This window comes from Ascaphus truei, chromosome 8 (assembly GCF_040206685.1).
Source record: "Ascaphus truei isolate aAscTru1 chromosome 8, aAscTru1.hap1, whole genome shotgun sequence".
In the NCBI taxonomy this organism is placed as follows: domain Eukaryota; kingdom Metazoa; phylum Chordata; class Amphibia; order Anura; family Ascaphidae; genus Ascaphus; species Ascaphus truei.
Window position 1 is genome coordinate 20,434,296 of NC_134490.1, and position 12,548 is coordinate 20,446,843.

At 44.7% G+C, this 12,548-nt stretch overlaps 1 protein-coding gene across 8 annotated transcripts in view; it reads left to right on the plus strand.

Moving 5' to 3' along the window:
* SEC31B (SEC31 homolog B, COPII component) overlaps positions 1–12,548 on the plus strand; it is a 67,364-nt gene that overhangs the window by 19,036 nt on the left and 35,780 nt on the right. For all 8 annotated transcript variants that reach the window (XM_075610736.1, XM_075610742.1, XM_075610743.1 and 5 more), the window contains exons 7-15: positions 631–773; positions 2,411–2,510; positions 3,579–3,740; positions 4,911–5,063; positions 6,928–7,158; positions 8,004–8,078; positions 9,465–9,557; positions 10,568–10,676; positions 11,858–12,036. In XM_075610736.1, coding sequence (XP_075466851.1) covers positions 631–773; positions 2,411–2,510; positions 3,579–3,740; positions 4,911–5,063; positions 6,928–7,158; positions 8,004–8,078; positions 9,465–9,557; positions 10,568–10,676; positions 11,858–12,036 — 1,245 coding nt within the window. The remainder of the gene's footprint in view (positions 1–630; positions 774–2,410; positions 2,511–3,578; positions 3,741–4,910; positions 5,064–6,927; positions 7,159–8,003; positions 8,079–9,464; positions 9,558–10,567; positions 10,677–11,857; positions 12,037–12,548) is intronic.

Sequence of the window (12,548 nt, forward strand, 5' to 3'; positions counted from 1 at the left end):
AAATAGATGGGTTACCCACATCAAAGGCAGTGTTCTTACCACTAAGCTACTTCAGTCATCCAAATATTAAAGGCATCATCCTGTCTGTATAATGAGTTATTTTTAGTTTAGCAAATCCGTTTCAAAACCGAAGCTTCCCTCCCTTTTTAAAGTGAAACCATTTCCCTTCCTGTTATATAGGATGAGCCAGCGCTGCCTGAATACTTCGTCTGGCATGCGTAAGATTGGGAATTACCTTTGCGTTCTGCAGTGAGCGTCCTGAAGTAGTCAGCGGTGAATTTGTTCTGCTTTTAGTTTGCATAGAGCTTAGCACAGGTGAAACGTGTACCCAGTGCCTTCTAGACAACATGCAGTTTAAAAGGTACAAATGACACCTGTACCCAATCGTTCCTGGGGTTTGAGTCCCATGGTAGATTCCTTTAGCAAAATGGAAAGATACAGATCAGTTGGGAACTTCCACCCAAGTAAGAAAGGAGTGCTGGTGACGTTCTAATATTGTAGCAGTCAGGACTAATTTATGAGGACGGTTTTAAAAAAAGACATCACCCTAAATCTAAGATTAAAATATTGGTATTCTGTTAGAATAGGCTTGTTACCGCTACAATGGCCCAATTCTTTGTGTCTTGTCAGATGCACTGCTCAGGGATGATGTGGCACCCAGAGATTCCCACCCAGCTCGTGCTTTCCTCTGAAGATGACCGCTCACCTGTCATTCAAGTGTGGGACCTGCGCTTTGCCTCCTCCCCTCTGAAAATCCTGGAGAATCACACCAGGTAGATATAGGAGTGGAACGCGTCGCCACCTTCTCTGCTGAGAGCTTAGCAATGAGCAAGCGCAGAATATCACAGCCGATCGCGCGCTCCTAAAAGTGAGATACTCTGTTTGTCTACATCTGCCCTTGAACAGTTTTCCAATGATAAGGAAACTGTGTCGGAAACTCGGCTGCGGGGGCTGCAGTTAGGAACAGCCGAAAGCGGTTCTTCAACATTCTCATGGTGGGACACATTCTAAAAGTGGGGGTGTTGGAAAGCAAAAGTTGTCACTTTGACTAGAAATAAAACATGGGGCAGAATTGAGGCAGTTACCAGTCTGAAGCAATGGTAGAAAGGCTCATACGTATGGTGGCCCATCAATGATCCTTTTTGTGTTTGTTCACCGTTACTTGCCACAAGTTTAAAGGGGCAAACCCTGATAGCTGACAAAGAAACTCTACTGTAAAAAATGTAAAAAGCTAATTGGCTTCCTTACACAAATACAGTGGAAAATTAGTGAGGAAAAAGCGCTAGTTATACAAGTGCAACATATACATCAGTGTTACAATTCCAATAGTCCTTGAAGTCCATTAGGCTGCCTAACTGTCTCCACAACCAGAATGTATTCATTTCCTTACACAAATGCTATGTGTGCCTGCTTTTGTTTGGCAAACATTTTCTGGGGCCTCTAGTTGTGGGGGTATCAGTCAAGTATATCTCTTATATCTCCTATATCACCGTGATATTGGACAAGTGTTGAGTCAGAGGAAATCAAACCTCTCCCAAGTCTGGAAGGTAGAAAAAACAGGATATTCAGCGCTCGTGCTGTATGATGGTGTGGATGATCCCTTTGCAGCATGTACATAAAGCGTCTCCCCAGAAACTCTCAAATCTAGGTGAACCCCCCTTAGAAAGGGGGGAAGGCACCCTGAAAAACAAGATAATAAAAACTGCACAAATGCGCACCAGGGATTAGTGGAAGGTAATTTATTAAAAATACACAAAAACTTCCACTAATCCCTGGTGCGCATTTGTGCATTTTTTATAACCTCTCCCAAGTCTCCACTCCCCACCCTCACAAACTAAATGTCAAGCATTTTTAAAAGTACCTATTGGTGTCACATTTTGGTAAAAAAGTATCAATCACCCAGATGTGACCTCTTGAACATGTCAATATCATTGGTACACTGGTCCTAGAAAGGACTGCCTCTAAAAGTATTCTATTAGCATAAGTGAGTAATTCCAATGGATTCAGTGGTTTTGCTTTTTACATGACTTACCCGATGTATTATTCAATTAGGTGTCCACAGTGAGATGCATGTAAACAGCCCTGTGCATGAGCGTAGTTACAGGTGCACTGAATCCTTGCCCTGAAGAGCTTGCACTCAGCCACTACCCCTCTGCTAACAGTTATATTCACAGGGGCCTGACGATGGGATTTGAAGCAGGTTCTCATTTGACGGCTAACATGGTTTCAGTAAAAATACCCTCCCCTGTTGAGGGTATTTTCACGGTTTCAGTAAAAGCTGCACAATATATTCCTGCCGCGAGCTTCAGAGCTGCAATATATAACCCCTCCTTGCCGGCGATGCTCTGCAAGTCCAATACAAATTAGGTCGATGCGTTGTTAACCAGACAGGGGCTTTCTTTGTCCTTAGGGGGATCTTGTCTATTTCCTGGAGCCAGGATGACCCTGAACTGCTGCTCAGTAGTGCTAAAGACAACCGTATATTATGCTGGAACCCAAGCACTAGTGAGGTGAGTTAATGAATAAACAGTACAGTGCAGAGGTGCTCAACTCCAGCCATCAAGCCCCTCCAACAGGTCAGGTTTTCAGGATATCCCTGCTTCAGCACAGGTGTCTCAGAGGCTCAGTCTCAGACACCTGTGCTGAAGCAGGGATATCCTGAAAACCTGACCTGTTGGAGGGGCTCGAGGCCTGGAGTTGAGCGCCCCTGGTATAGGAGACAGGATTCTGCTGCACTCTGTCTAGTAGACATTTGAATCCCTTTTTAATAATGCAGACATGGGGCACAGCGTTTTGAGGAGAACCCTTTGTCGGGTGAATACATTGCACCCGATGAAGGGCTCTCCCTGCAAAGTTGGGAACTATGTCTGCATTAATAAAAGGACTTTACATGTCTATTAAACTCTTTTATCATTTGCGTGAGGTCGTTGGATCCTGTCTCCTACTGAAGTCTAAAGAGCATTTTTGGCGGGGATTCCCGCTCCCCGGCTCGAGCACAGGCTACAGCGTTTTGGCCACCATTTTAAATATCGGGAGAGCGTCCGCCATATTCTGATCATTAGCGACGAATAGTTGCAGTTACTGCTCTTTAGAAAGAAAAGCTTTGTTATATTTGGAGCGTGCAGAGCTTTTGAAACCTCGCAGGTCTCTTTCTCATGTGTACAGTATGCAGGGAGGAGAGCTCTGAGGCTTTAAACGCTACCATTTCGTTTAGGAAGATGACGCGTGCATGACGACCACGACATGAAAACAATAAAAACCCTGGGGTACTGGAATCAGAAGACATTTTCATGATCTAGCTGTGTGGTTGAGCGACAGGAAGGGGTTAACTCTTTCAGTGCCGGAGGCGGCTTCTCTGTAGCCATGGACCCGCTGGCACTTTCCACACACACGTGGCCCTCTTCTGAGCGATGACGTCATCTGTTTGTTGTGTGACGGGGAGGGGGGGGGGTGTCTCTTCAGTGTGGTATGCGATCGATCCCCTAAAAAAAAACGACCAAAAGGCCAATGATGTACGGTGTAAGTCACGAGGGCCCCTGGGAGGGTTCATTGAGTTCTCTATGTTTTTGCTTTGACAGGTGGTGTACGAGTTGCCTACAAAAAGCCAGTGGTGTTTCGATGTCCAGTGGTGCCCACGCAATCCATCCGTATTCTCAGCTGCCTCTTTTGATGGCTGGATCAGTGTTTATTCCATCATGGGTGGCAGCCTAGAAGCTCAGCAGAGGAGCCAAGCTGACAAGGTATATCCCACCACCCTCCTCTCCAAGTTACACACAATCAAAGTGCCGTCTGTGGACCAGTCTTAGCTTCACTTCCTTTTTTTATATTTCTCCACTGATTCAAGCCTAAGCTGCTGTCACAGGTGTAGTTAAGTGTGCAGTTTGTTTTTAATTCGCCCGTTATTTCCCTTTTCCACACACATCACATACTTCTTTGGGTACTGAACCTGCTCCTTTCTGCTTGGAGAAATGCAGGTTTAACTGTTTAAATGCTGGCATGTCTGCAGCCCCAGAGTGTGATGGATATTCTGTCTGTAAGGCGTGTGATCACTAGTGTCGCCGTCACACCCGGATCCTTCCCACTGACATTGGGGAGGGGAGGAGGATTTCATCAAGCCACCAGGATGCTGGTCACTGTGACATGCCCCCTGCTTCCCCAAGCCGCGCCCTGCAATGCTTTGCGCTATGCAAGGAGTTGCGGGGCGTGTCTTGGGGAAGCAAAAAGGTGATTGAAAATGTTGCTTCCAAGGACATTCTGCAGCTGCCGTCTTTTCTGCACCAGCCCCCGCGGTGGACGAGTAACCCCCGCCGGCTGACCGGTGCATGTCCATAACGCATGCATCAACCTTTTATCTCGGTGGTGCAGCGTCATTGACGTACCACGTTGCATTATCAGGGGCCGTAACGTGGCTACGTCCGTAGGTTACATTTTCCCAGCCCCGGTCACTGGGCACTCGGAGGATTAAACGCTTGTTATTTTGGGAACGCTTCAAAATGTTCTCTCGTTTTCCAAAAATGGCCTTTGTATTTTTTTGCCCTGACCACGACCGCAGAGCTATGCAATGTATCCTAAATACTGCAGAGAATAGAACTTGTAGAGACTGCTTAATGGCTCGGTGATCTCACTTAATCGCAGCTGTGGAATGGATCATTTAACCCTTTCAATGCTGCGTGGGACTTATTTGCAAGCCCGTGGGATAAGATGGCCTCTTCCGTTTTAATGAGCTAACGTGGGACATTTAGGAAGAGAAAAAAAAAAGCTTTGTGTTCGACACAGAAATAAAAATGGGATTTTGATTCATATTGGGATTTCTATTGTGTTAATGCCACGTGACGGGCTGAGTAACTGCGATGGCAGAGCTTCTCCTGTATGTATAGTGCCTGCAGTCTGTCCATTGTTTTGTGTTTCAGATCTCGTCCTCCTTTAACAGCCTGGATCCCTTTGGGACAGGACAGCCTCTACCTCCACTACAAATGCCTCAGCAGGTTGCACAGACCACCGTTATCCCTCCTTTAAAAAAGCCCCCCAGATGGATTCGCAGACCAGTTGGGGTCTCCTTTGCAGTAAGTCAGTTGATTTAACCCTACTGTTGTGATGTAGTAATTTCATTTCTCCCCCCCCCCCCCCCCCAGTCTAGTTGATATCCTCTTTCTCTCTCCCCTTGGCGCCTCTCCATGTTCACCCTTCATTCTGTTATACCCTGTTATCCTTCCCTGTCAATTTCTGTTCTGCTTTGCGATGCCCACTGCCTTTCTATGCTGCTTAGAAGCTGGCCCCACACACAACCAAATTAGGCAGTGGAGCTTTGCAATGCATTAGGACAAGGTTAGCCAACTCCAGTCCTCAAGGGCCACCAACAGGTTAGGTTTTAAGAATATCCCTGCTTCAGCACAGGTGGTTCAATCAGTGGCTCTGTCGGAGTAGATTTCATGAATCGCAGAAGCTCCTTCATTGTCGAAGACAGAGCCACCTGTGCTGAAGCAGGAACTGAGGACTGGAGTTGGCCATTGACTGAGCCACTGATTGATCCACCTGTGCTGAAGCAGCGATATCCTGAAAATCTGACCTGTTGGTGACCCTTAAGGACTGGAGTTGACCACGCAGACAGTCAGGTTATGGTGGATAATAAAGTGATTAGATGTACACAATCTTCGCAAGCTCGAAAGCCAGTCCCACAGTATAACATTTTTATATATGTAATTGTGCCAATTGTACTGCGCTGCTGGGAAAGGGACCGCAAACATACAACGGTACACAAATGAGCCCCAATGCACAGCCAATGTGACAAGTTATTTAGTTCATTTGCTTTTCCTCATAAGTACGGGTCATCTAGCGCAATATTTTGGCCAAAACCTGTATTGCCAACAAGCACTTCAAGGTATAGACCTTCAGCAGGTTCCTACACTGCTTAGAGAAAAGCGGAAACAAAACAAAGATATAGTCAATAGCATGGGATGCATGCAGTGCCTAAGGGGTTAACATTTCAAAGCACTATATGTGCTGTGTGAGCTGTAGTGCAGTTGAAAAAACACAAGTGCCCAAAGAAATAGTGAAGAAATTTTTTAAAGTGCAAGAAAAATCTAGTCGCTCACACCCTGCCCAAGCCAAGCGTATTGCTGCAGCAGAGGTTCTAACCTCTTGATGTAAACCCGTCACCATGCAAATTACAGAAAATATACCAGGAGTGCGCCATCATAGTGGTTACGCTGCAGACATGGATTGTGGGTAGTGACATGCAGATGAGGGTGTGTGAAAATGGGTGAATAAAGCAGACCTGGGCAACGGGTGACCTCCAACATAAAGTGCTATGACACTTTATTTCCATTTTAATAAAAGTACATGTTTTGCTTTTAGTGGAGTAGTCACTTGGGCGTCTGTTCTATGTGGTGTTGCATACGTGGGCAGTGATGATATAAATGCATGCAATAGAAATAAGGTACAATTGAGTACAATAGAAGGAGAAATAACCAAACGCCGTACTACCTTTCTCACTGACTGCCCCGTACCTCTGGAATGTCCTTCCCCTCAATACCCGACTAGCACCCTCTCTATCCACCTTAAGACACATTTGCTTAAAGAAGCATATGAATAGCACTGTGGATAATACTATACACATGATACATAAAGCTTGGCCCCTTGCAGACGCACTTACCTGAACTCCCTCCCACTGTCTCTGTACGTTCTTCCTACCTACCAATTAGATTGTAAGCTCTTCGGAGCAGGGACTCCTCTTCCTTAATGTTACTTTTATGTCTGAAGCACTTATTCCCATGACCTGTTATTTGTATTATTTGTTATTTATATGATTGTCACATGTATTACTAATGTGAAGCGCTATGTACACTAATGGTGCTATATAAATAAAGACAGACATACATACTATTATTTGGGGAAGATCTGATAACTCGGCTGTTTTATCTCTGACAGTTTGGTGGAAAATTAGTCTCCTTCGACTGTCCAAAAACATCTGTCCAGCCAACGCAGGAGCCCCCCCCTCGCCAGGTCTACATCAGCCAGGTCACCACCGAAAAGGAGTTCCTGGCACGCTCCAGTGAGCTGCAAACTGCTCTGCTGTCTGGAAACCATCTGAGCTACTGCCAGAATAAAGTCCAGAGCGCACAGCATCTGCTGGACAAGAACATCTGGAACTTCCTCAAGGTGCTTCTACATATATGTTAGTGCATGTGTGTCTGGAGATAAAAATGCTATATATGTTTTAATGTATTCAAATTATTTCATATACGTATGAATATATATATTAAATATATAAGCATATATCGAACGACATTATACGGATGTATGTATATTTATGTATGTCATTTTCATTCGCCTAAATTTGACCTTTTAAGTATACCAATGCCAGTTACCCTCTTTAGTCATACGTGAGACTTCCCCTCAATCCTACACAGAGAATCCCTGTAAGAAATGTAAATTAATAGAAAAAATAAGTTGAAAAAAAAAATGATTGATAAAGATGATTTGCTTTTAAGCTGATGTTTGCAGTGCTCGGACATACATAGAAAAGGTTTTGCTTTCCTCCACTTTCTTTCCCAATATAATCCTTGCACTGCATTGTGTAATTGCATCCTGGAAATATCGGGTTCTGAATGTTTGTACCCAAAAGGTTACAATGGCCATTGGCGTTCATACCTATTCTGAAAACAGACGTTGCCTGCTAACATCGAATGCCAGGGAAACCATGAAAATGTAAATACTCAGCCAAAAAGGTTTACAAATAGAAAGCAAGAAATAATCAGCTCAACTGCTCAGTTTGTGTTATGACTTCATTTTAGTTTTTTTGGGGGTATTGCTGCATTAAGTGGGGGGGTTTAGTTGGTTATTGTTGCCTGGATCACTGAGCCACGGTTGGTTTGCCACGTAATGTGGGTAGTGTGTAGGTGGCAGCGCTGGTTTAAGTTTGGGTGCTTTTATTTCGACTCCTTTCCATCAGTTTGTTTTCTGTCGCCGAGAATAACAATATGGTTGTGCATTTGTCATTCCAGGTTAACTTTGAACAGGACGCCAGAGAGAAATTCTTAAAGCTGCTCGGATATAACAAAGGAGAGTTGGATAAGCAGGTGTGTGTCTTGGCAGCAGAGTGCGGTTTGCAATGTGTGTGTCGCTGGCCCCTGATAAGGAGGGAAGTAAAGCTGACTCAATCCATTGGGACATTTTAACTTTCTAACTCGCTGCATCACATTTCCAGAGAATGCAGAAACAGAATTACATTCATTACCTGATCTGTGGCCAGGGTTGCCATCACTCTGGGTTTGACCCGGAGACTACGGTTTTCGCTGTGGGTTTACATTTAAAATCTCTGGGTGAGGTGCGCAAACTGGGGGGCCGCGGGAAAAGAGGCCTGAGGACCGCCAGAGCTCTGCAGGGCGGCAGTTCGAGGAGTTGGACAGCGGGAGCAAAGCAGGGTGGCAGAGGATGACGGCCGGGGAGGGGAGCGCCCCAGCGGTCCCACCCAGAAGTCTTCACTGACTTCTCGGGCGGCATCTCCCCCTGCATGCTCCCATCAAAATGGCTCCGCCAACGGCAAATGGTGCCACGTTGCCATGACAACGAGACGTCACGTACCTACCGGCACCATGCAGCGTCACGTTCCCATGACAATGGGACACCGTGTTGCCATGACAACGTGACGTCTCATGGTACCCGATCGTCATGGCAGCGCGGCACCATTTTGACGGGAGCATGCAGGGGGAGATGCCGCCGGATGATATCGCCACCAGAGTAGAAGGTAAAACAGTTAAATATATAAATACATTTTTTTTTTTTAAAGTCTCCAGGTTATCATTCAGCGGTAAGAGGCAACCCTGTCCGTGGCATTTATGGTGCCATGCAGCACATAGCTTTCTGATCTATAAACATGAAAAATGACGGGCATAGTTTGGATTTACAGTATACTCGTATTGTGATGTTCTGGAGACTGAGGGACTGTGTTCTGTCTTTACTGTACCCTATAACCTGAATGTTTTTTTTTTTTTTTTTTACCCTTCATAACGTAGTCTTGTTTGAACATTTGAAATGGCGCAGTATTGGGTACTGTACTTAAGAGGCTGCAGTTGGGTTGAAAGGTGCTGTCCCACAGAGGAACATTAGATATTAGAGACCGTAGCACATTGTATGCCATTGATTTACTGTATAATGTTAGAAAGCCTCTGGGAACGTCACGAGAATACATCAGACAATATAGCGCACATTGCTTTTAGTGGGGCTAGGTTGGGCTGTACGCCTGTTGCATGAATATATGCTGTGGCACCTCGAGTAGCAGTCTTCATAGTGGAGTTATAGAGCAGTTCTGACAAGTCCCCAGTCTTAAATCTGAAAAAAATTATGCTATTAATCTCTGGGTATATCTCAGAGCTTGACTGCTGCTCGGTACATGACCAGGGTGGGAGCAAAATCAATGTGTAGAAAGACTGGTACATACTGTAATACCATCTGCTGCTTTTCAGATCGCCAGCGCTTTGGGTGAGAGTTGGCAAAGCAAGAGTACCCCTTCAGAGGCCGAGGACCATGTTCCGAGTATCCAATCTGTGTCTAGCCAGGTAATGTGCGCTTTTATAGGGTAGCAAGCAGCCCTCCCAATCTCTTCCAGCAAACAGATTCTGATGTCATTAAACTGCAATAGTGCCGATGGGGGCACTATTATATGGAAGCTCACATTGACTTCACACATTGGTTTCCATGCAGTGAACCGCTTTAAAAGAAGCCAGTTTGTATGTCTTATTTTCCTCATCTGACAAAGGGAATCAGATTCCCCAAAGCTAGTGATGTTGTCTGCGAGTGGGTGACATACAAAAAATACAGCCTTGTAGATACATTCAACTGTCTTTCTATTATGATTTTTATTTATATATTTTAAAATAATTATTTCTTAAAAAAAAAAAAAAATATGCCCACCTGACCGCCTCTGGTTTTAGCCACATTGGTGTACACAGAGTTGAGGATTGGCTGTGTGCTCCAGAGATTGTTATTGGATGTAGTCAGATGCCGGACTTTGGCTCTCTCAGGGATCCTTCATTCATAAGTTAGACTATATTTAGATAAACAGCACCCTGGGGCACAGCGTATTAAAAACAAAACAAAATTCCCATGTAGACTTATTGTCCTTTTTAAGAAATATATGCACCTGGAGCCTTCATTTGCCAAAGCCGTTGATTAACTCTGGGGATACATGATTGGTGAAGAGGAGTCTGAAAATAATCTGTATAAGTAGCAAACGTGATTTGACCAAACTGTTTGTGGCGCACTATCTGCTTGCACATGACTTCAAAATATCATTTGTTACATATGGTATACACATCTAAAGCTAATGTTGCAGGGCCTCCACCAGAGCAAATGGATTCGAACTGCAAACTTGACAATCGCTGTATAACGGGCAGGAGGTGGATGTATAACGCTGTGTATGAAATAACAGGGCTTTGTTCAGGGGTGTTTGGGAGGGGGGAGTTGTCAATACAAGATCCATGTGGTTACAGACCTGGCAACCCCTGCCTGCTTAACTTCCCATACTGCAGTTTTCTCTCTGACACAGGCTTTTCTATGTTTGTCCTAGGGCTCAAGTAGCTTCACAGGACCAACTTTCTCCTCCTCCTCCTCTTCCATGGAGTTTTTTAATCTACCTCCCCAGGAATCGGCCAAATTTGAGATCCCAGTTACTACAGGTATAGACACTTCTACCAAATTTGTGGACGGCTCACTGGTATTTGGGCAGTCATTTTTATTACAATTTGTTTGACACTGTTTACAGATGCTCTTGAACTTGTTTGTTTCTGTGCAGACCTTTGCACACTGGGTTGACCCGTGTAAACCCGGGCTGTTTGGGCAGTTTCGGGTATATAAGATTTGGTTTATGGTGACCGTGGCACATTATCCGCAAATAGATTAACACGCAGCCTCCCTGCCAAGCTGCAGCCATGGCCATGATCCATACACCACATTCTTCCAGAGTTAATGTCCAATGCAAGACGCAACTTGCCTGGGCCTCCAATAAGCGGGACTGGACTTAAGAAAGAAACATTTGAAACCATAAATAAATGTGTCTGTTGTGACCACGTTGCGTGTACAGCATACAAAAAAAAGTGTTATTTAGAGCGCATACAAATCTTTTAACAATAATTCAACAAAGATGAGTATGTAAATATTTTCAAAGCCTTTACCTTTTTAATCAGCCCTTCAAGAAAACATCTTTCCTCTACAGCCATTTGAAGCTGCAGACCAAGCAATATCCCATGTATGTGCGTTTTTTAAATAAATCAGTTTTGTACTATGAGAAAATACTTGTTGTATAAAAAAAAAAAAAGAAAAACCTGACATTTTTAATGTATTATAATGTAACAAGCATTTTTTGTTTCTATAGCAACCATTTACAAAGTCACATCCCCTTCTGAAACAGGCTCTGGCACACCCCTTGTTGAGCCCTGCCCTCTCTCTAGCAATGCCCCAATTGTATCTAGTGACTTCCTGGTCACATGATCTTCCCCACAGAACTTGGCATCTTTGGTCCTCTTCTGCTGCACTGACAGCCATTTAGTGAACCCCTTCCCCCGAGCTGAATCTTCACCAATTGATCAGAGGAGAACGGACCGATCGGCAACTTGGCTAATTACTTATCATTGTGTGGATTGTATCGATGCACATATTAAAGCCGGGAATAAAATATTTAAAAAAAACACACCTTGGACTGCTGCTTTAAAACCTTATCTGAACATAAATTGTCTTCTGTGTGTTCTATATCTCCCATAATGCATTTCAAGACTGGACGAGACTTCGGGATACGGGTCACTCTTGGCTCCTGTAGTAAGATGCTTGCATCAAATGAATTGGACACGTCTTCTGGTTTTAGATACAGATGGGCTGATTAGCCAGGCGCTTCTGTTGGGGAATTTCGAGGGAGCCGTGGACCTGTGTCTGAAAGACGGTCGCTTTGCGGACGCCATCATATTGGCCAATGCTGGTGGCGAACAGCTTCTCAGAGAAACCCAACAGTGGTACTTCGCTCAGCAGAAAAACAAGATAACGTCAGTAAGTGCCGAGCGGATGGGGCTCTGAGGAGTATATGGGACGCCACACTGATGTACGTTACGAATTCTGTGTCATCTTTAGGACAAACCAAAACCGAGCTTTTTCATTGGTTGGTTTTCTAAGCATTAGTCTACAAGGACACTAAAAGCAGCACCAGCAATCCCCCCCCCCCTAATCTCCCCCCCCTCCACCTCCCCGATCTAATTGTAACGTCGTCTTTTTTTTCTTTTTTTTAATCGTAATTTTCACCTGTTATTTCCCTGGCATCATGTTACCATAGCAACCGCCGTTATCGTAACGAGTGAATAGCTGTGGCCATTTTGACCTACAGCAGGGGTGGCCAATTTCAGTCCTCAAAGGCCACCAACAGGTCTGGTTTTCTGTATATCCTTGCTTCAGCACAGGTAGCTCAATCAGTGGCTCAGTCGAAGACTAGTGCTGAAGCAGGGATATCCTGACCTGTTTCAAACCCAGCATTTTGTATCTTGTTCAAACCAGTGTAGCTCATTAAC